Below are 24,095 nucleotides of genomic sequence, written 5' to 3'. Positions count from 1 at the left end.
AGGGAAAGGAGAAATCTGACCCCTGATGGACTAAACCTGGATCACCGTCTGTCTGATCCATCTGGAAATAGTCATAGAGGAAGCGGACAACCCTTTCCAAGGCCCATCCGTAAGCACAAATAGTGAGTCTGACTTCCTAAAAGACCCCGTAGCTGCCAGGTACACCCTAATTGTCCGAACCACATCCAAGTCATGCAAGGCAATTTCCTTCGGATGTTTTGGCCTGGGACACAGGGAAGGCAACACAATGATTTGGGAACCGCTCCAGACAGAAACCCTCGCCATTGAAATGGGGAGGCTGTCAGCCAGGAGGAACGCTTTGACTCTGGCAGAGATGCGGTCATATGCGACCTCACGAGGTGTTTAACTTACAGGCCAGCAACCGCCCAGTGGGGCTATGTCGTGGCCGACCTAGCGCGGAGCTGAGGTCTAAGGATCTAGATTATCTAGCCCGTCGCCCAGCCTGGCAGTTGATTGCAGATCTCACAGGAAAAAAACAGGAGAAAAATCTGTCTAAAGAGAAAAAAATTGCCAGGACCAGAGATCCCAGCAAGGAACTAGGTCCTTACTCCTGACTCGGCAGAAAAAAAACTGAGTGCCTACAGCAGAGAGAGGGAGTATACCCCCTGGGACTGCCTATAGGCTTAGCCACTTCTTCTGCCTAGTGTCCTACTCCTGTAGGGGGCAGTATAATCCAATGGTTAAGAAGATCAGGAGCTGTGTTCGTCAATGAACAAACAAGAAATCGTTTTTTTGGGCCACACTTTCCTTTTCAGCACACGGTCAGCACTGTATAAGCTGAATGTAGCATCAGATACATGCAATACACAGTGCTGTGTTACGGCAGCGGCACAAGGCCTGTCGGTCTGCTGCCGGAACACAACTGAAAAGGAAACCGAAAACCAGGAAGCTTTGTATTGTTAATCAATAAATACAGGGGCTCTCCCTGATTGGCTGAAGTGTAGAGTAGGGCAGATGATGTCATGATCCTACCTCAGCCAATCAGAGGAAGCCTTAAATTCATTGATAAAAATACAAGGCTTCCAGTTAATGGCTGAGCAGTGGTCTGTTGTCCACTTGATTTTGTTCCAGGAGTGCGATGCTAAACCACTGTGGGAACACAGCGCTGTATACTGTATGTAGCTGATGATACATATAGCTTCTACAGCACTGACAGCAAATACAGCTATTAGTAAAGGAAATAGTTTGCTTGGACCAGCTTGGCCCAAACAAACTAAACCTGACAGTCACCAGCTCTCTGCTCACGGAGGTGTGAGAACCGAGCGATAAGCGATATTTGATCGCTCGGCTCTCAGTCTCAGAGCCGGCAGGGGATTGATGCAGCATCCACCTAGGTAAGTATGATTCTGAAAGAGTAACTCCACTTTTGTTGAGAAAAAAACATTCCCCTCTGGGTGATCTCTGTAAATTACAAGGGTTTTGACAAACTTTGTTGCAGATTCCTACCTTTTGTTTTCCTGAAGAAATCCCTGTGTGTGTTTGTTTGTGGCCCTGTGCAGAAGTGAGTCTAATGGGAGTGGTTTCATAATAATCACCCAGCAGCTGTACCTGCAGGGCTCTAATGAGGAAAGTTGCAGGGCCTTCCTCCCTTTAGATGAGATTTCCCTTTGTGAGTATCTCCCCAAAAATGACATTTTGTTGCAGGGGATGCCTAAAATCTGACTTGTATCTTAGTGCATACTTTTGGGAAAAAGTCAGTGAGCCAATCACACAAGCAGGAAATTACATTTCTGGGGGGTGCTCTGTATATTATCTATGTACAGAATACTTCTAGGTGGCCAAATTGCATTTTACAGATAATTAAAGCAGCTACAGATTGAAAAGGAAAGGTCATTTTTAATAACATTCAATTACAATATGACTTGTGTCGCAATTGTATACGCTATATACTTTTTTTTCCACGAAAGTGGAGTTACACTTAAAAAACAAAAAAAAAAAAAAAAAAACCCATACTTCTCTTTTAAAGCTGAACTCCAGGAATTCAACCACTTTATAAACTATGCTGGCATACTAGGAGTTAAATCCAACGAGGTACATGATACCTTATGGACTTATCTCTTTAATTTCATCTACCAGTTTTATGAAGCACCGGAAGGATAGGTATTGCTGCCTTTCTGGAACTCCAGCTCCTGAGGCTGCAGAAACACGCGCCGCTTTGGTACCCTCTCCTCCTTCTGCTCAATCACAGAGCGCTTTGTATTATGTGAACTCATTCATAAAATACAAAGGCTTCTGTGAATGGGCAGTCACAGGCTCTATGCTCTGCACGCCTGCACTCAGCTGTGGAGGGGGTTGGGAGTGGCTGGCTCAGGCTCTCAGCAGCTCGCTAAGATGCTGAGCCAGATGCCAGTCCAGGCATGTGGGCGGATCCCAATCATATGGTCGCGATCTTTCCAGAGCCAGGACCGGCTCTGTGACGTCAGCTGACTGCGGGCTTCAGCCACAGGGGAAGTACAGCCAAACAAGCTTTGGCTGTACTAATTTAAAGTAAAAGTAGACATGGGGTTAGGTTTTAACCAGCCGTGTCCTGGTATCACTATTACTGATTTAGCTCGTTTATGTTTCATGTTCCTCACAGAGGCACAAACTTACAATGAAAGCCAGGATGAAGTTTTCTTTAGTAGACCTTGCTTGATCACAGAAAACACCATCTCTAGAAAACACTAAAATCCAACTTCAAAGCTGCTAGCTCAAATGTCTGCTCACTGCATTTTCGTGGGGGGTAGTGTATTCTGGAGCTCAGACAACACCCAGATCAGTGAAGATTACGGACATCACATGACCAGCAATCACCAACCCTGTGCAGTGTTGACACATCAAGAGTGGTTTGCCAAGTTGAACTCAGCCGCATGCACCGGACTGGCCTACATTTATCACTCCAGTACACAGTAAATTATTTTAAGCTAATCAGGTTACAACATTAAAAAGTCACTTTTCCATCCGAGGTTCAACTTTTTAAAAGCAACCACATGAATAAATACAGTTAAAGCTGAAATTCCCGCTCTACTCCTCATCTCTTCTTCACCCCCTTTTTCCTGGAGGCATTTGGGTTCACCCGGCGGCGGCCGGCTCCCTGAGCCGCATCTCTGATGTTTAGGTTGGCGGCGCGGCTGTAGATGTCGTTTTCCGCGAAGGGTGAAGCTCCGGCGATGTAATCCGGGTTGAAGACGTCGGTCTTGGACCGCGCCTTTTTGGAGAGGCGCTGCTGGGGGAATGCCTGGTCCTCCACTAAGTGTGGGTTCGCTGCGTGTTTTCCTCCCTGAGGGGCGGGCAATGAATGCTGCAAAGAGAACAAAGAGAAATCAAAAAGGGCGGACCAATGCTGGGCATGTTGAATGCTTCTATATTTTCACATGTCTATTAACCCCTTGGCGCCGGCCATATGCAAATATGCAGCCTCTCGACGCCTGGTCCTTAGCGCTGAGGGGCCGCATATATGCATGAATTGCTGCCAATACACCTATGCCGAGAGCGTGCGCACAGTTACCGTTGCCTAACTAGCCTTGCGATTGGGAGTTTTCAGACCATGAGACCGGCGAAACCATCAATTACGGCGGTCACGTGATCTTAAGCAGCGCCCTGCCTACGGCCGTCATAAAGCTCTTAGAGGGCCGGGATGAGCCGGCACTAAAAGGTTAACCACTTGCCGACCAGCCACCGTCGATATAGGTCGGCAGGTTTCCATGAATCGCCGTACCTGTACAGCAGTTGGCGGAAGCGATCCTGGGGGTGCGTGATCCCCGTGAAGAGAAAACGGCGGTCTTCTGTTGTAAACTCAATCTTGAAGCTGGACTGTATGACTTTGTGGACCCACTTGTATTGTACCAGGGAAGTCCACGGGTCCGGAAACCAGCGATGACGCCCCCCCCCCCCCAACCCTCCCGATACGGGCAATGGCGCACCTTCATGCTGAAGGAGTCTTGTCTGAGTGTCTGGCTAAGCCCACTCTCGACTTGCCAGACCAAGTTCGCTTGGATCCACCAGAGGAGGCCCTGAGGGACGAAAAAACTTATGAGCCGAGAAGGAGGGCCCACGTCTACGACGAGGGTCCTTGCCTTTACTAGTCTGCGGAAGAAAGGTCCTCTACCCCCCTGTGAGACCCTTAATGATGTTATCAATGGTAGCTTCAAACAGGCGATCTCCTTGAAAAGGAAGATCAGTCAAGGCCTTTTTAGAAGTCTGGTCCGCAGACCAGCATTTGAGCCATAAAGACACGCGGAAGGACCACTGCTGAAACAGAGAGCCTCATCCAAAGAGGCATCACAGATAAAACTGCAGCCCCTGGACCAGCTGGTCCACCAGCTCAGCAAAGGCAGGGGGGAAAATTTGGACATTTTCACTTAGGGGTGTACTCACTTTTGTTGCCAGCGGTTTAGACATTAATGGCTGTGTGTTGAGTTATTTTGAGGGGACAGCAAATTTACACTGTTATACAAGCTGTACACTCACTACTTTACATTGTAGCAAAGTGTCATTTCTTCAGTGTTGTCACATGAAAAGATAGAATAAAATATTTACAAATGTGAGGGGTGTACTCACTTTTGTGAGATACTGTGTGTGTGTGTGTGTGTATATATATATATATATATATACACATACATACACATATATATATATATATATATTTATTACACACACACATATATATATATATATATATATATATATATATATATATATATATATATATATATATATATATATATATATATATATATATATATAGCATACATACACACGGTGTATATAAATTGATGGGAAACCCTCGCACTCTTGATGTCTTACCCTCATGCCCCGAGTGTTCAAGACCTTGGGGTTCCGGGAGAAATGCATGTGCAGGCCGCCATCCTCATCCACAGACACGGCCACTTTCTTTAGGGTCATATTCCCGCAATGAGGACAGAATCTTTTGGACATGTCAGAAGTCGTCCTGGAAAAGCAAGGAAAGTCCTGTAAACCAAGGATCCAAATTCATCTCATATCACCTGTACATGGAGGTGTTGGTTGAGAGGAGTCAGCATAAAAAAACACTAAAAAGAACATAAAAGTGAAACTTCATTCAGATGTAAAAGATACCGCTTTGTATTTATTAACACATCATTAAATGTACCCTAAATGTAGGAGGAGCAAGACCTAGAGGGCTTCTTTCAGATTTGCAATACTACTCACCGTCCTCTGAAAAAGGATCTGCTGGGGTTTGCATTTCAGAGGGCAGCATAAAAGCTGTTCAGCCTTTTTTTTTATTTTTATTTTTTTTTAACTTTTATTTTTAAATATAAGCTTGTAGTTGCAAAAAAGACAAGGTTTGCAGTGACACAGGGAAGCATGCGCCAATATTTAATTGAGAGCAAGGATCTTCAAACTTTCTAAATAAGGGGCCAGTTTACTGTCCACCAGATGTTAGAGGGGTCTGACTGCGGCTGGTAGGAGTAAACGATACCCCCATTGGTGTCAGTGGGAGGAATAGTATCCCCAACCTTAGTGTCAAGTGGGGGGGGGAACCGTATCCCCATCCCTGGCGTCAAGTGGAGGGGGGGGAATAGTATCCCTATGCTTAGTGTAAAGTTGGGGGGAATAGTATCCCGATCCCTAGTGGGGGGGAGAAGTAGTGTCCCCACCATTGTTGTCAAGTGGGGGGGAATAGTGTCTCCCACCGTTGGTGTCTAGTGTAGGAGGGAATATAGTGTCCCCACACTTGGTTTGAAGAGGGGGGGGGGGGGATAGCATCCCAACCCTTGGTGTCAAATGGGGAGGGGGAAATAGTGTGCCTACCGTTGGTGTCATGTCAAGTGGAGGGGGGGGGGAATAGCCCCCCCCTTGGTGTGAAGGGGGGGATAGTGTCCCCACCCTTGGTGTCATGTTGGGGGGGAATAGTGTACCCATCCTTGGTGTCAAGTTGGGGGGGAATAGTGTACCCATCCTTGGTGTCAAGTTGGGGGGGAATAGTGTACCCATCCTTGGTGTCAAGTTGGGGGGGAATAGTGTACCCATCCTTGGTGTCAGTGGGAGGAATGGTGCCCCATCATTGGGGTCAGTGGGAGGAATGGTGCCCCATCATTGGGGTCAGTGGGAGGAATGGTGCCCCATCATTGGGGTCAGTGGGAGGAATGGTGCCCCATCATTGGGGTCAGTGGGAGGAATGGTGCCCCATCATTGGGGTCAGTGGGAGGAATGGTGCCCCATCATTGGGGTCAGTGGGAGGAATGGTGCCCCATCATTGGTATCAGTGGGAGGAATAGTGCCCCATCATTGGTGTCAGTGGGAGGAATATTGCCCCATCATTAGTGTCAGTGGGAGGAATAGGGCCCCATCATTAGTGTCAGTGGGAGGAATAGGGCCCCATCATTGGGGTCAGTGGGAGGAATAGGGCCCCATCATTGGGGTCAGTGGGAGGAATGGTGCCCCATCATTGGGGTCAGTGGGAGGAATGGTGCCCCATCATTGGGGTCAGTGGGAGGAATGGTGCCCCATCATTGGGGTCAGTGGGAGGAATGGTGCCCCATCATTGGGGTCAGTGGGAGGAATGGTGCCCCATCATTGGGGTCAGTGGGAGGAATGGTGCCCCATCATTGGGGTCAGTGGGAGGAATGGTGCCCCATCATTGGGGTCAGTGGGAGGAATGGTGCAACATCATTGGTGTCAGTGGGAGGAATGGTGCCCCATCATTGGTGTCAGTGGGAGGAATGGTGCCCCATCATTGGTGTCAGTGGGAGGAATGGTGCCCCATCATTGGTGTCAGTGGGAGGAATGGTGCCCCATCATTGGTGTCAGTGGGAGGAATGGTGCCCCATCATTGGTGTCAGTGGGAGGAATGGTGCCCCATCATTGGTGTCAGTGGGAGGAATGGTGCCCCATCATTGGTGTCAGTGGGAGGAATGGTGCCCCATCATTGGTGTCAGTGGGAGGAATGGTGCCCCATCATTGGTGTCAGTGGGAGGAATGGTGCCCCATCATTGGTGTCAGTGGGAGGAATAGTGCCCCATCATTGGTGTCAGTGGGAGGAATAGTGTCCCATCATTGGTGTCAGTGGGAGGAATAGTGTCCCATCATTGGTATCAGTGGGAGGAATAGTGCCCCATCATTGGTGTCAGTGGGAGGAATATTGCCCCATCATTAGTGTCAGTGGGAGGAATAGGGCCCCATCATTGGGGTCAGTGGGAGGAATGGTGCCCCATCATTGGGGTCAGTGGGAGGAATAGGGCCCCATCATTGGGGTCAGTGGGAGGAATGGTGCAACATCATTGGGGTCAGTGGGAGGAATGGTGCAACATCATTGGTGTCAGTGGGAGGAATGGTGCAACATCATTGGTGTCAGTGGGAGGAATGGTGCAACATCATTGGTGTCAGTGGGAGGAATGGTGCCCCATCATTGGTGTCAGTGGGAGGAATGGTGCCCCATCATTGGTGTCAGTGGGAGGAATGGTGCCCCATCATTGGTGTCAGTGGGAGGAATGGTGCCCCATCATTGGTGTCAGTGGGAGGAATGGTGCCCCATCATTGGTGTCAGTGGGAGGAATGGTGCCCCATCATTGGTGTCAGTGGGAGGAATGGTGCCCCATCATTGGTGTCAGTGGGAGGAATGGTGCCCCATCATTGGTGTCAGTGGGAGGAATAGTGCCCCATCATTGGTGTCAGTGGGAGGAATAGTGCCCCATCATTGGTGTCAGTGGGAGGAATAGTGCCCCATCATTGGTGTCAGTGGGAGGAATAGTGCCCCATCATTGGTGTCAGTGGGAGGAATAGTGCCCCATCATTGGGGTCAGTGGGAGGAATAGTGCCCCATCATTGGGGTCAGTGGGAGGAATATTGCCCCATCATTAGGGTCAGTGGGAGGAATAGGGCCCCATCATTAGGGTCAGTGGGAGGAATAGGGCCCCATCATTGGGGTCAGTGGGAGGAATAGGGCCCCATCATTGGGGTCAGTGGGAGGAATGGTGCCCCATCATTGGTGTCAGTGGGAGGAATGGTGCAACATCATTGGTGTCAGTGGGAGGAATGGTGCAACATCATTGGTGTCAGTGGGAGGAATGGTGCCCCATCATTGGTGTCAGTGGGAGGAATGGTGCCCCATCATTGGTGTCAGTGGGAGGAATGGTGCCCCATCATTGGTGTCAGTGGGAGGAATGGTGCCCCATCATTGGTGTCAGTGGGAGGAATGGTGCCCCATCATTGGTGTCAGTGGGAGGAATAGTGCCCCATCATTGGTGTCAGTGGGAGGAATAGTGCCCCATCATTGGTGTCAGTGGGAGGAATAGTGTCCCATCATTGGTGTCAGTGGGAGGAATAGTGTCCCATCATTGGTATCAGTGGGAGGAATAGTGCCCCATCATTGGGGTCAGTGGGAGGAATATTGCCCCATCATTAGTGTCAGTGGGAGGAATAGGGCCCCATCATTGGGGTCAGTGGGAGGAATGGTGCCCCATCATTGGGGTCAGTGGGAGGAATGGTGCCCCATCATTGGGGTCAGTGGGAGGAATGGTGCCCCATCATTGGGGTCAGTGGGAGGAATGGTGCAACATCATTGGTGTCAGTGGGAGGAATGGTGCAACATCATTGGTGTCAGTGGGAGGAATGGTGCCCCATCATTGGTGTCAGTGGGAGGAATGGTGCCCCATCATTGGTGTCAGTGGGAGGAATGGTGCCCCATCATTGGTGTCAGTGGGAGGAATGGTGCCCCATCATTGGTGTCAGTGGGAGGAATGGTGCCCCATCATTGGTGTCAGTGGGAGGAATGGTGCCCCATCATTGGTGTCAGTGGGAGGAATAGTGCCCCATCATTGGTGTCAGTGGGAGGAATAGTGCCCCATCATTGGTGTCAGTGGGAGGAATAGTGTCCCATCATTGGTGTCAGTGGGAGGAATAGTGTCCCATCATTGGTGTCAGTGGGAGGAATAGTGTCCCATCATTGGTATCAGTGGGAGGAATAGTGCCCCATCATTGGTGTCAGTGGGAGGAATATTGCCCCATCATTAGTGTCAGTGGGAGGAATAGGGCCCCATCATTGGTGTCAGTGGGAGGAATAGTGCCCAATCATTGGTGTCAGTGGGAGGAATAGTGCCCAATCATTGGTGTCAGTGGGAGGAATAGTGCCCCATCATTGGTGTCAGTGGGAGGAATAGTGCCCTCCGAAGGGCAGATAAAGTCAATCAAAGCGCCACATCTGGCTCCCGGACCATAGTTTGGAGACCACTGATCTAGAGATAGGAAAAGGGAAAGAAGGAAAGGAGAGAAAAGACGAGATCTTTTCTGGCATTTGAGGAAGTCTGATGGAGCTTACGTGAAACAGCCATGACAACGCATGATGTAGTTTCTGGTCTGGCGGATCAGCATTCCATCTACAGACAACACATGGAGTCCCATCTGGATGAGGACGTTCTATAAGTAGAGTAGGGTTAGAATTGGCTGCTCTGATTATTAGCTGTAATAAATAAAATAACACAGGACATATTACAGATAACTGCTGCGGAAATACCTGCATAGCGAAATCCGTAGTCAAGCAGCCGACGACCACATTATCCGGAGCCTCCCGGACACCCATGTCCTGCTGGATCTGTTTGATATTTCCAGGAGTAATCCAACCTCCTCCATCATCGTCTTCAGCATCCTGACCATCTTCCTCCTCTTCGCCCCCAGATGTGCCGGATGACCCCTCTATTGTCTTGTCTGGTGACGTCACTGGCTCGGGGTGGGCAGTTACTGACACTGCCTGGGCATTCTGTAGATTCAAAGCACTAGAGATGAAGACCGGCCACAGAACATAGAATAAGTTACAGCAGCCTGCTGCTTAGAGGACGAGTCCAGTTTAAGTGCCCTTATACTACAAATTAGGGATAGACCGATTATCGGCAAGGCCAATATATCAGGGGCCGATATGCACTTTTCCCGATATATCGGTAGCGGCCCCGGAACTGGCCGATATTTTTGTGACGTCATTCTGCCTTCTTAGGCCGCCTCCCTCGCCTTGGACAGCCTCGTCTGGAGTCGGGACTAGTCTCGCGGGAGTGTATCACAGCAACCCAAAGCAGCCCGGTGCCAGCCAGCAACCCACATCAACAGGCCCTGTACCAGCCAGCCACTGGCACTGTACCAGCGAGCTAGCCAGCCAGCCACCCACAGGCCCTGTACCAGCCAGCCACCCACAGGCCCTGTACCAGCCAGCCACCCACAGGCCCTGTACCAGCCAGCCACCCACAGGCCCTGTACCAGCCAGCCACCCACAGGCCCTGTACCAGCCAGCCACCCACAGGCCCTGTACCAGCCAGCCACCCACAGGCCCTGTACCAGCCAGCCACCCACAGGCCCTGTATCAGCCAGCCACCCACAGGCCCTGTACCAGCCAGCCACCCACAGGCCCTGTACCAGCCAGCCACCCACAGGCTCTGTACCAGCCAGCCACCCACAGGCTCTGTACCAGCCAGCCACCCACCACAGGGTGCCAGACAGCCAGCCAAGCACCCAAACAACCCACAGGCCCTGTACCAGCCAGCCACAGGCACTGTGCCAGCCAGCCAGCAACCCACCACAGGGTGCCAGCCAGCCAGCTATCCACCCACCGACAGGGCGCCAGACAGACAGCCAGCCACAACCCACAGGCCATGTACCAGCCAGCCAAAGACACTGTGCCAGCCAGCCACCCACCACACGGTGCCAGCCAGCAAGCTATCCACCACAGGGTGCCAGCCACCCACTACAGGGTACCAGCCAGCTAGCCAGCCACCCACCACAGGGTGCCAGCCAGCCACCCACCCACCACAGGGTGCCAGCCAGCCATTAAGCATTAAACAAAAATTAACACGTTCAGTACCAGATTTGTGTCAAAAATTGTCTTTAATTTTCAAAACTTTAAATGAAAAAATATCGGCCCCATCATTGGTATCAGTGGGAGGAATAGTGCCCCATCATTGGTATCAGTGGGGGGAATAGTGCCCCATCATTGGGAGGAATAGTGCCCCTTCGTTGGTGTCAGTGGGTGGAATAGTGCCCCTTTGTTGGTGTCAGTGGGAGGAATAGTGCCCCTTCGTTGGTGTCAGTGGGAGGGATAGTGCCCCTTCACTGACACCACTGATGGGACACTATTCCTCCCACTGACACCAATGATGGGGCACTATTTCTCCCACTGACACCAATGATGGGGCACTATCCCTCCCACTGACACCAATGATGAGGCACTATTCCTCCCACTGACACCAATGATGAGGCACTATTCCTCCCACTGACACCAATGATGAGGCACTATTCCTCCCACTGACACCAATGATGAGGCACTATTCCTCTCACTGACACCAATGATGAGGCACTATTCCTCTCACTGACACCAATGATAGGGAACTATTCCTCTCACTGACACCAATGATGAGGCACTATTCCTCTCACTGACACCAATGATGAGACACTATTCCTCTCACTGACACCAATGAGGGGGCACTATTCCTCCTCCCACTGACACCAATGATGGGGCAATATTCCTTCTACTGACACCAATGATGGGGCACTATTCCTCCCACTGACACCAATGATGGTGCACTATTCCCTTCTACTGACACCGATGATGGGGCACTATTCCTCCTACTGACAGTGCTATTTATTTTTTTACTCAAGCTGACCACCAAGCCTGAGACATGGTCTATTCCCAATGGCTACAAACCGACCCCCCCAAAGTCTGAAGGAGAGTAAACTGGCCCTTTCTTTACAAAGTTTGGAGACTCGGCCTTAGGGCATGCAGACAATAATGACTCTGAAGCACAGAAAAAAACAAACACAATGAGCACATTAGAATGCAGAAGTGTGAAAGGGTCCTGAATTTATGTTATGATTGGTTATGACTTACCATCAGTTCTAGCAAATCCTCCTCTATACTGGGCAAGGGGCTCCTCCAAAAAAGGAAAGAATTGAACTCTTTGTTCTCCTGAGTAGTATCATTCTTCTCATCCACCACCAGGGGCTGCACTGAGCCATCCATTTTACCTGCAGCCTGGAGAAAAGACATTGAACACATCTATAATATGCAAATATTTAGATAACAAAACGCGTCGCAGAGGGCTCATTCACACCAGCAGGGGCACAAGCACTTAAGGTCCGCACTATAGCAGGTTTACTGCTACAGGGCGGCACCTCTGCGCCCAATCACGTACATATAGGTGATCAGACTCTTCCGGGTAGAGGGCGCGCATGCACACTGCCTGCAGCTCGCTTCCCCTGCGATTACACACAGCGGAAGCAGATTGGCGGGGGCACGGTACCCGATGTCTGCCGGCACCTGCCGATCGTTAGGCAGAGAGACAGAATGGTAATCGGACTATGTAAACAAGGCAGATCGTGTTTTCCGACGAGGGAAGGGATGAATCCCGTGTCTCTGCAAAGTAGGGAATAAATTCCATCTCTTCCCCTAGTAAAAGCCCCTCCCACAGTACACAAACACTGGCTAGGCACGCAGTTGACCCTTTAATCATCCCTGATGTTAACCCCTTCCCAGCCAGTGACATTGGTACAGTGACAGTGAAGATTATTTAACACTGATCACTGTATTAGTGTCACTGGTTCCCAAAAAGTGTCAGAATGTCCACCGCAATATCGCAGTCCCGCTTTAAAGAGGAAGTAAACCCTCCTCTGACACTTTTACCTATAGGTAAGCCTATGATAAGACTTACCTATAGGTACTGTAAATATCTCCTAAACATCCACCGTTTAGGAGATATTTACCTTACATGCAGCCAGTGGTATTTCACTGCCGCCAATCAGTGCCCATCACAGCCGCCAATCAGTGCCCATCACAGCCGGCAATCAGTGCCCAGTGATGCCAGTGCCCATCAATGATGCCAATCAGTGCTGTCTTTTAGTGCCCATCATTGATAATTAGTGCTGTCTTTTAGTGCCCATCAGTGATGCCAATAGGTGCTGTCTTTAAGAGCCTGCTCATCAGTTCTGCCAATCAGTGCCACTAATCAGTGCCCAGTGATGCCAGTGTCCATCAGTGATGCCAATCAGTGCCCCCCATCAGTGATGCCAATCAATGCCCCCCATCAGTGATGCCAATCAGTGCCCCCCATCAGTGATGCCAATCAGTGCCCCCCCATCAGTGATGCCAATCAGTGCCCCCCATCAGTGCTGCATATTGGTGCCTCATCAGTGCCATTCCATCAGTGCCCACATTTGCAGCCTCATCAGCGCCGTACTTATTTACAGAAACAAAGAAAAACATTTTGTTTAGCAAAAAATAAGGAACCCCAGCGGTAATTAAATACCACCAAAAGAAAGCTGCCAAAAAAAAAATTTCAATTTTATATGGGTACAGCGTTGCATGACTGTGCAATTCTCATTCACAGTGTGACAGCGCTGAAAATTGGCCTGCCCGGTATTGAAGCGATTACGGTGCACATAAAGTTCACGCTGCGATGTGTTGTTAGAAAGCGTTACATTTTTTTACACGTGTTGCTGTGAGCTGAAGCATAGGAAATAAAGCCGTCCATGCGTTGGACAGCGCAGTCCAATGGTGCTGGTGTGGATGAGCCTTGAATAAATTAAGATAAAGACTGAGAATCTCCGGTACCTTGGATGGGAAGTGGAAGCCGGCCACATTAACAGGAGCCTCTGGGTGCCGGACTGTGGTGCTGACCGAGACCTACAAAAACAAACCAAGTATTGAGCTCATAAAGACGACAACACGGCTGAATACACAAAGGAATGTTTAATTCCACCGAATCCTGACCCGGCCATTGACTCTGTGCTATACGGCTGAACAACACGCAGCGTGCCACAGAACATTTCCCCCTTTGGGCTGCTAAGGAATATCTAGCGGCACCCACTGACAATCTTCCACTTGGTAACCCACCCATAAGGGGGATATGATCTCCATGTATAAATACATAAGGGGGGATATGATCTCCATGTATAAATACATAAGGGGGATATGGTCACCATGTATAAATACATAAGGGGGGTTATGATCTCCATGTATGAATACATAAGGGGGGTTATGATCACCATGTATAAATACATAAGGGGGGATATGATCTCCATGTATAAATACATAAGGGGGGATATGATCTCCATGTATATATACATAAGGGGGGGATATGATTTCCATGTATAAATACATAACGGGGGATATGATCACCATGTATAAATACATAACGGGGGATATGATCACCATGTATAAATACATAAGGGGGGGATATGATCTCCATGTATAAATACATAACGGGGGGATATGATCTCCATGTATAAATACATAACGGGGGGATATGATCACCATGTATAAATACATAAGGGGGGGATATGATTTCCATGTATAAATACATAAGGGGGGATAAGATCACCATGTATAAATACATAAGGGGGGATATGATCACCATGTATGAATACATAAGGGGGGGATATGATTTCCATGTATAAATACATAAGGGGTTTATATAGTGAACTTGGTGTTGAGTTATTCACTTTAAGCTCATCACAGAGGACAAGGGGGCTCTCTTTTCACAGTAAGAGCTGTGGAAATGTTTGAATAGACTTGCTCAAGAGGTGGTTCTGTCCAGCTCAGTAGAAGGCCTGGATTCTTTCCTGGGTGTAAATAATATAACTGGGTACTAATATTTATAGGTAAAGTTGATCCAGAAAATATCCGATTTCCTCTCAGGGGATCAGGAAGTATTTTTTTCCCCTGCTGTAGTAAATTGGATCATGCTTTGCTGGGGTTTTTTGCCTTCCTCTGGATCAACTGCAGGTATAGGATGGTGTATATGGGATTGTATGGTTGGGGCGGGTATAGGATTGTGTATATGGGATTGTATGCTTGGGGTGGGTATAGGATTTTGTATATGAGATTGTATAGTTGGGGAGGGTATAGGATTGTGTATATGGGATTGTATGGTTGGGGTGGGTATAGGATTGTGTATATGGGATTGTATGGTTGGGGCATGTATAGGATTGTGTATATGGGATTGTATGGTTGGGGTGGGTATAGGATTGTGTATATGGGATTGTATGGTTGGGGAGAGTATAGGATTGTGTATATAGGATTGTATGGTTGGGGCGGGTATAGGATTGTATGTTTGGGGCATGTATAGGATTGTGTATATGGGATTGTATGGTTGGGGCGGGTATAGGATTGTGTATATGGGATTGTATGGTTGGGGCGGGTATAGGATTGTGTATATGGGATTGTATGGTTGGGGCGGGTATAGGATTGTGTATATTGGATTGTATGGTTGGGGCGGGTATAGGATTGTGTATATGGGATTGTATGGTTGGGGCGGGTATAGGATTGTGTATATGGGATTGTATGGTTGGGGAGGGTATAGGATTGTGTATATGGGTTTGTATGGTTGGGGTGGGTATAGGATTGTGTATATGGGATTGTATGCTTGGGGTGGGTATAGGATTGTGTATATGGGATTGTATGCTTGGGGTGGGTATAGGATTGTGTATATGGGATTGTATGTTTGGGGCATGTATAGGATTGTGTATATGGGATTGTATGGTTGGGGCGGGTATAGGATTGTGTATATGGGATTGTATGGTTGGGGTGGGTATAGGATTGTGTATATGGGATTGTATGATTGGTTTTCCCTTTTATTGGTTGAACTCGATGGATTTGTATCTTTTTTTTCAACCTATGTAACTATGTAATACAGTAGAGTGTGTGTTGCACCTTAGGACAGGAGGCATGCTGCTGGCAGGATCACCAGGTAAAAAAAATAAAGGAAAAAAGCCTGAAAAAAGAAAAGTAATGCAACCATCACATCTAAGAATAGGTAAGCTGCAATATATTAAATGTAAATTTTGGGTTTAGATTTGCCTTATAGGTCCGTAAGATGCATAGAAGGCTGTATTGTGCATTCTGTCTCCTGCCACGTTGTTTGCCCTTATCCTGCACTCACCTTACTAGTCGGTTCCGTTCGGATATGATCCCGTCCGACATGCTCAGCCTCAAGCTGGTAAGCGAGAGCCAGAACCTTGATGTCAATGGCAGACAGGCTGCCATAGTCTCCGGTCTTCTTTGAGAATTCTGTCACTGTAAAACAGATAGACAAGACAATGTCAGAATGTGGGGCCCCTCCGCAGAGTCCAGAGTCTGCTCAACAACGGGGCTTTACATTTGGAAGGATGTGCCAACATACCATCCTCTGCCCATTGGTATGGACTGACATGGAGACTAATACCCAGGATTAAGAAGTGCAGCTGTCTCCGAGCCCTCGCTGACATTCCTCCTCCTGGTATAGAGCGGTTGGTGACAGTTCTTCACTGAATAAAAGCTGATAAATAAAGCAGATACTGGGGAGATGTAGGGACACGGAGGGAATATTCTTACAATGGAGGGCAGAATATGGCAGAAAAGAATGAGGGGGGGGCCAAGACTACATGTTATTTCTCTACGTCAGGGGTCTCCAAACTTTCTAAACAAAGGGCCAGTTAACTTCCCTTCAAACTCTAGGCCAGTGGGAGCAGATGATTGGTGTCAGTGGGGAGGAATAGCGCCCCATCATTGGTGTCAGTGGGGAGGAATAGCGCCCCATCATTGGTGTCAGTGGGGAGGAATAGCGCCCCATCATTGGTGTCAGTGGGGAGGAATAGCGCCCCATCATTGGTGTCAGTGGGGAGGAATAGCGCCCCATCATTGGTGTCAGTGGGGAGGAATAGCGCCCCATCATTGGTGTCAGTGGGGAGGAATAGCGCCCCATCATTGGTGTCAGTGGGGAGGAATAGCGCCCCATCATTGGTGTCAGTGGGGAGGAATAGTGCCCCATCATTGGTGTCAGTGAGAGGAATAGTGCCCCATCATTGGTGTCAGTGAGAGGAATAGTGCCCCATCATTGGTGTCAGTGGGAGGAATAGTGCCCCATCATTGGTGTCAGTGGGAGGAATAGTGCCCCATCATTGGTGTCAGTGGGAGGAATAGTGCCCCATCATTGGTGTCAGTGGGAGGAATAGTGCTCCATCATTGGTGTCAGTGGGAGGAACAGTGCTCCATTTTGTCAGTGGCAGGAACTATGCCCCACTGTTGCTGACGGTGGGGGGAATAATAAGGGCCTGGTAAAAGAAAGCAAAGGGCCACATCTGGGCCCCTGGGCCGCAGTTTGGAGACCACTGATGTAAAAGATGTTACGCCAAGAATCGTGATCTTTCTTCCAAGCAAAAAAAATTGTGGATTCTCATTTTATCCAGAATCGTACACCTCTAGTTCAGTCCCTTTCTCTGCAGGCTCAGCTGCAATACTTATGAATGGATGAAAGCCTCTGCATAGCAGCTCCCATTCATTCATACATACACTGGGGCATAGTTTACCAACCCCCCCGCTCTCCATCCTGAGAGCCAGCGATCCTCCTGAGCAGCAGCTGTAGCCAGTGGGAGGCGGGGAGAGAAAGCAGGCTGGCTGCAGTGCGGAGAGGGGACGCGGAAGATTGAGAATGCCCGGCACTGCAAGGGGGGATAAAATAGCAGCCGGGGGGGTTATAAATTTTTTTTGCCTATATGTGCCTCCCCTGCAGCAAATAATCCGGCAAGAAGGCAGAGGACGGAAGCCGCAAGGAAAGATCGTGTTGCAAAGGGGGGACAATGGGGTGGGGGGCAGGATCGGTGTGGGGGTTGGTGTACAGCTTTAGTGAGAGGTGGCAATCGGTGCCTCCTGATCATTGCCCATTAGTTCTGGCAATCGGTGCCCCCTGATCATTGCCCATTAGTTCTGGCAATCAGTGCCTCCTGATCATTGCCCATCAGTTCTGGCAATCAGTGCCTCCTGATCATTGCCCATCAGTTCTGGCAATCAGTGCCTCCTGATCATTGCCCATCAGTGCTGCCAATCGGTGCCTCCTGATCATTGCCCATCAGTTCTGGCAATCAGTGCCTCCTGATCATTGCCCATCAGTTCTGGCATTCAGTGCCTCCTGATCATTGCCCATCAGTGCTGCCAATCGGTGCCTCCTGATCATTGCCCATCAGTTCTGGCATTCAGTGCCTCCTGATCATTGCCCATCAGTTCTGGCATTCAGTGCCTCCTGATCATTGCCCATCAGTTCTGGCAATCAGTGCCTCCTGATCATTGCCCATCAGTTCTGGCATTCAGTGCCTCCTGATCATTGCCCATCAGTGCTGCCAATCGGTGCCTCCTGACCATTGCCCATCAGTGCTGCCAATCAGTGCCTCCTGATCATTGCCCATCAGTTCTGGCAATCAGTGCCTCCTGATCATTGCCCATCAGTTCTGGCAATCAGTGCCTCCTGATCATTGCCCATCAGTGCTGCCAATCGGTGCCTCCTGATCATTGCCCATCAGTGCTGGCAATCAGTGCCTCCTGACCATTGCCCATCAGTGCTGCCAATCGGTGCCTCCTGATCATTGCCCATCAGTTCTGGCAATCAGTGCCTCCTGATCATTGCCCATCAGTTCTGGCAATCAGTGCCTCCTGACCATTGCCCATCAGTGCTGCCAATCGGTGCCTCCTGATCATTGCCCATCAGTTCTGGCAATCAGTGCCTCCTGATCATTGCCCATCAGTTCTGGCAATCAGTGCCTCCTGACCATTGCCCATCAGTGCTGTCAATCAGTGCCTCATGAGTGCCGCTAAGCAGTGCAGGAGAATAAATTAGCTGTTTGCAAAATTGTATAACAAAACATGAAAAACGTTTTCGATAATTTTTTTGTTTATTTAGCAAAAAATAAAAACCCCAATGGTGATTAAATATATATAGGTACAGCATTGCATGACCGTGCGATTGTCAGCCAAAGTGTGACAGCACTGAAAGATGAACATTGGCCTGGGCAGGAAAGGGGTGAAAGTCACCGGTATTGAAGGGGTTAAAGATATCCAAATATGTCTCTGGCAGTAATAAGGGGGTGATCTGCCTCCTCCATGTGTCACATTTCTGTTATTCTCACCACGTGATCCCCCCCCCCCCCCCCATGGTTGCAGGGCATGCTTGGACCTGTAGTCCGATCTCTGCTCACCTAGCTGTACATTCTCTGGTTTGGGCTCCTTGAAGAGCAGCTCATAGGGCAGCACAGCCAGCCGCCTCCTGGTGGCCTTGTCCCGGATCTCGCTCACCACCTCCCGCACGGTGTAGATCTGATCACCGATATCCTACAAACACAAAGACAGCTCAGTACCGGACAGCCAACACCCGACCCCCCCACTTCCCGGGGCACCGACACCCACCTGGAGCGCCGCATTTCTCAGGAAAGCTCCGGAATCCGCAACAACATGCTGCACCCTGGACGCCGCCATCTTTCCTCTAACCAGCCGAGTTTCAGCCAATCACGAGCCGCGGCTCATTCCTAGACGTCACTTGGCTGCTTCCCTTTGGCGACATCTGCTGGCGGTACTGTGGAATTGCCGCTCATAGAGGGTGGTGGATGCACGCACTTTTATTTTTATTCCTCCCATGGATGCCAGGGCGAACATGAGAAACTGCCCCCCCCCCCAGATATATGAGCTTTATGTATCAGAAAAAATCCCCCCCCCCCCCCAAAAAAAGGCACTAATCTGCATGATTACCCCCTAAGCATAAATTTACCCTCCTCCTAGTACAAATCCACTCCCCCCCTGCTAAAATACCTACTCCCAGCAAAAATCTCTGCCCCCTTCATCCCCCAAATCCACCCTACACAAATGCCTCCCCCCCAAAAAAATCACCCCTCCTAACACAAATCTTCCACCCCTCAAATTTCCCCTCTGAGTATACATTCACCCCCCCCCCCCAACCCCCCAAATCTCTCTCCGAGCACAATAATTCTGCCCCATCCCCCCTCCTAGCACAAACACCTCCCAATCATCCTTACTAGCATAAATTCCCCCCACCAAAAAAAAAAAAAAGACCATCCTAGCACAAATCTTCCACCCTTCATATACACCCCCCCCCTCAAATCCTCCCCCTAGCACAATAATTCTGCCCCATCCCCCCCTCCTAGCACAAACACCTCCCAATCATCCCTACTAGCATAAATCCCCCCTCCCCAGAAAAAAAAATGACCATCCTAGCACAAATCTTCCACCCTTCATATACACCCCCCCCCCCCTCAAATCCTCCTCCTAGCACAAATATTCTGCCTCATTCCCTCTCCTAGCAAAAACACCTCCCAATCATCCCTACTACCATAAATTCCCCCACCAAAAAAAAAATGACCATCCTAGCACAAATCTTTCACCCCTTATATACACCCCCCCCCCCTCAAATCCTCCTCTTAGCACAAATATTCTGCCCTATCCATTCTCCTAGCAAAAACACCTCCCAATCATCCCTACTAGCATAAATTTCCCCCCACCAAAAAAAAATATAAATACCATCCAAGCACAAATCTTCCACCCTTCATATACACCCCCCCCCCCCTCAAATCCCCCTCCTAGCACAAATATTCTGCCTCATTCCCCCTCCTAGCACAAACACCTCCCAATTATCCCTACTAGCATAAATCCCCCCCCCCCCACCACCAAAAAAAATTAAAATACTGTCCAAGCACAAATCTTCCACCCTTCATATACACCCCCCCCCTCAAATCCTCCCCCTAGCACAAGTATTCCGCCTCATTACCCCTCCTGGCACAAACACCTCCCAATCATCCCTACTAGCATAATTTCCCCCCACCAAAAAAAATAAAAATACCATCCAAGCACAAATCTTCCACCCTTCACATACACCCCCCCCCCCCAACCCTCAAATCCTCCTCCTATCACAAATATTCTGCCTCATTCCCCCTCCTAGCACAAACAACTCCCAATTATCCCTACTAGCATAAATCCCCCCCACCAAAAAAAATATAAATACTGTCCAAGCACAAATCTTCCACCCTTCATATACACCCCCCCCCTCAAATCCTCCCCCTAGCACAAGTATTCCGCCTCATTCCCCCTCCTAGCACAAACACCTCCCAATCATCCCTACTAGCATAAATTCCCCCCACCAAAAAAAAAAAAATGACCATTCTAGCACAAATCTTTCACCCCTCATATACATCCCCCCTCAAATCCCCCTCCTAGCACAAATATACTGCCCTATCCGTTCTAGCAAAACACCTCCTAATCATCCCTACTAGCATTAATCCCCCCCATCCAAAAAAGAAATCCAATCCACCCCTCTACCATATCACCTCTCCTAGTAAAAACAACGCCATAGCACAAATCCCCGCCCCCCCCCACCCCCGAAAAACAAGACAAATTACTGTCCTAGCACAAATCCCCTGCCCCCCCCCCTTTACCATATCACATATTCTAGCACAAAAACATCCCAATCATCCCTACTATGACAAATCCACCCCCCCCCCCAAAAAAAGAAAAATATTCACGCCCTGGTGCAAATGTCCCCCCCCCCCCAAAAAAAAAAAATAAATTAATTAATTAACGTCCAAGCACAAATCTTCTCCCCCCTCCACCATATCCTAGTACAAAATTCCAAATCGACCCTCCTAGCACAAATCCTCTTTTTCCATCCCCCTCCCAACACAAATCACCCCTGAATCGCCACTCCTAGCACATCCACCCTACAATTTCCCTCCTAAAGCCATTCTTACCCCCTGCTGCCCCCCAAATTCCTACTTCCAAGACAAATCCCCTCTCCTCTCAATCTCCTTGTGGTGCCCCCCACCTCACATGATATCACAGTGCCCAGGGCAGCCGCCCTTCCTGCCTATCCCTTGTCCCGGCCCTTTTTCCGGCCCTTGTCCCAGCCCTTGTCCCGGACTTGCTCCAGAGGGAGGAAAATACAGCTGAAAAAAAAAAAAACGCGCATAATGCCACATTTTGCATACAGACTGGCGTTTTTCATAAGCTCAACAAAAGCTAGGACTAAAAACAGGCGCTGGATGAAAATTGGTGATAATAGCATTTTTGTGCCAGCTTCTAGTAGTATTTCAGTATCTCCTAGCCCTCGTTCACACTGAATGCAGCTTTGAAAGATTTTGAGGGGTAGTTTTATGTATTGTTGATTTAAAAGGACTTTGATTGAAGACACACAAATTCTTATTATTTATTATATTTTTATTCTATTACATTTTATGGTGATTTTTAGTTGTGCTGTATCGTAAGAATATTTATATTTCTGACACAGACAGCGGGACTCGGCCCCGCTCCCGTGGTACAGCGTTTGATTGACAGCAGCGGGAGCCAATGGGTACATGATCCTGCGCAACAGGGCCGCTTCGGTGCCGTATATGCGGGTTATACGATCTGCAAGGGGGAGTATATTTCTGTGTGTTACTGCATGTTTATTCATCAAAGTGCAGTGCATCATTGCAGTTTTACTGCAGTATATTGTAGTGTGTCAGTGGAGTGTGTCTGTGTAGTGAGTGCTCAGGTTAAAGTGCACCAAACACCACTTTCCATTGATTAAAGTGCATCCACGTAACCATTTCCACATCTCTGTTACATTTTGTTGATATGACCCCCCCCATCATGTCTGGGAGGCCAACAAGGAGAGACAGACGTTCCCATGCCACTGTGAGGGGGCCAGCAGCGTATGTTCCACAGGCAAAGGTAGACGTGGTCAGTCCACAGGCAGGGCTTCATTTCCTCTGTTTAGGCTGGCCATACACTATACAATTTTCTTGTTCAACTTTCCTTTAGATTTACCAAAACCATGTAATATAGGGGCAAACCTAAAAACTTTCAATTTGTATGCAGTCAGGCAGGCCCTTGCATTACATAGTTTAAGGTAAATCTAAAGGAAATTGAATAAGAAAATTGTATAGTGTATGGCCAGCCTTAGTGATGTTGCCTGTGCTATCCAGCCACAGCATGCAGAGGAGGTGGTGGACTGGCTTACTAAACCATCCTCATCCTCCTCATCCCCCTTCACCTATGCAGAGACTAGTGCGCAGTCCACTACAGTTGCCAGAGTGGCTTATTCTGCCTCCTTGTTCACTGCTACTCCGGCCATAGCCCCAGCATCAGGCATGGAGGAGTCAGCTGAGTTATTTGAACACAGCATCAGCCACTTGCTCCTTGAAGATGCACAGCCATTACTTGATTCAGATGTTGGTTCTGAGGTTGAGGAAGGTCAGAACATTAGCCTACAGAGAGAGGAGAACATTGGTACACAAATTAGTAGTCATATTCCCCCAGCAGCAGCGTATTGCCTAGTTGTCTTCAGTGATAATGAGAATGGAGGAAATTATGATAATAAGGTCACTGGCGTGACTTGGGTGCTGGATAGAACAGAGTTGGAAAGTGAGGGTGAGGCACAACCCCAACGAGGCAGCCATCATGGAAGAGTAGAGAGCAGCCATCCTATACCTGAAAGTCACACAAAGGGGATGCAATTCTGTTCCTCCTCCTCACTCACCCACTCCTAAACTGCCTGATTTGTCACATGCCGACTAGGTAGAACTTGACTTTGGTAATGCTGCAGCGGCTGCACATGCAGCAGAGTACCTGTGTGAGTATGGCACAACAACACACTAGGACCTGCTAAGCTTTTTTCCCCACGCCATAGGCTGCTGATAAAGAATGCATGCACTGTACCGTCACCATATGAGGAGGCCACAAAGATGGTGAGCTGTGACAATGCATGTATAAGTGACACAATCCCTGTTGTGTTCCTGCTGGAGCAGGCTCCCTGTTGTGTTCCTGCTGGAGTGTGGCATTATGGACAGGGCACTCGAGGCAGTGCAGTGGGAGAAAGAGGAGGACTTCTTTTCCTCTTAAGGCCAGCTTTGTGCAGACATCATTCTTCCTATGCCAAAGGAGACACAAAAGGAGAGGGAGGAGGAATATTCTAGCAGTTTTGGAGGCATTGATGCAGAGGTAGACATATGTCAAACCTTAAAAGATGGTTTTCCGTTCACAGAACCCTTGGGAGTAGTACTTTGCTGGGAGGAGGCAGTTTCAGATACTGTAATCCTCAGTGACCCCCGAGGAGTCTGCTTCTCATGCCTCCACAAACTTTACATTTCAGTTTTTGACAGCAAGGCCAAATCTTGCTTTCATCAAGATTACCTCTATAGGGTTACGGTGTGAAGGCATCTCCAACACCCAAAGCCCAATTTTTCTGCACTTGTTTGACAGGTGCATATCATTTCAATTTTTTACAGCAAGGCAATTTCTACTTTCATCAAGAAAACCTCTATAGGGTTACGGTGTGAAGGCATCTCCA

The 24,095-nt window shown here is 48.8% G+C and overlaps 1 protein-coding gene across 1 annotated transcript; it reads right to left on the bottom strand.

The window, feature by feature from the left end:
* Nucleotides 1-2,941: 2,941 nt before the first annotated feature.
* NOB1 (NIN1 (RPN12) binding protein 1 homolog) lies at nucleotides 2,942-19,287 on the bottom strand. Its single transcript, XM_082269986.1, has 9 exons — nucleotides 19,169-19,287; nucleotides 18,961-19,093; nucleotides 15,897-16,030; nucleotides 13,568-13,639; nucleotides 11,849-11,992; nucleotides 9,494-9,736; nucleotides 9,299-9,396; nucleotides 4,807-4,951; nucleotides 2,942-3,301 (listed from the first exon to the last, which is right to left on the bottom strand). The coding sequence occupies exons 1-9, from the start codon at nucleotides 19,235-19,237 to the stop codon at nucleotides 3,032-3,034; spliced, it is 1,308 nt and encodes a 435-aa protein (XP_082126112.1). The 5' UTR covers nucleotides 19,238-19,287; the 3' UTR covers nucleotides 2,942-3,031.
* Between the last annotated feature and the right edge of the window lie 4,808 nt (nucleotides 19,288-24,095).

The sequence above is a fragment of the Pelophylax lessonae genome (assembly GCF_965119305.1).
Source record: "Pelophylax lessonae genome assembly, chromosome: 10".
NCBI classification, from domain to species: domain Eukaryota; kingdom Metazoa; phylum Chordata; class Amphibia; order Anura; family Ranidae; genus Pelophylax; species Pelophylax lessonae.
This window is presented reverse-complemented; position numbering and strand designations above follow the sequence as displayed.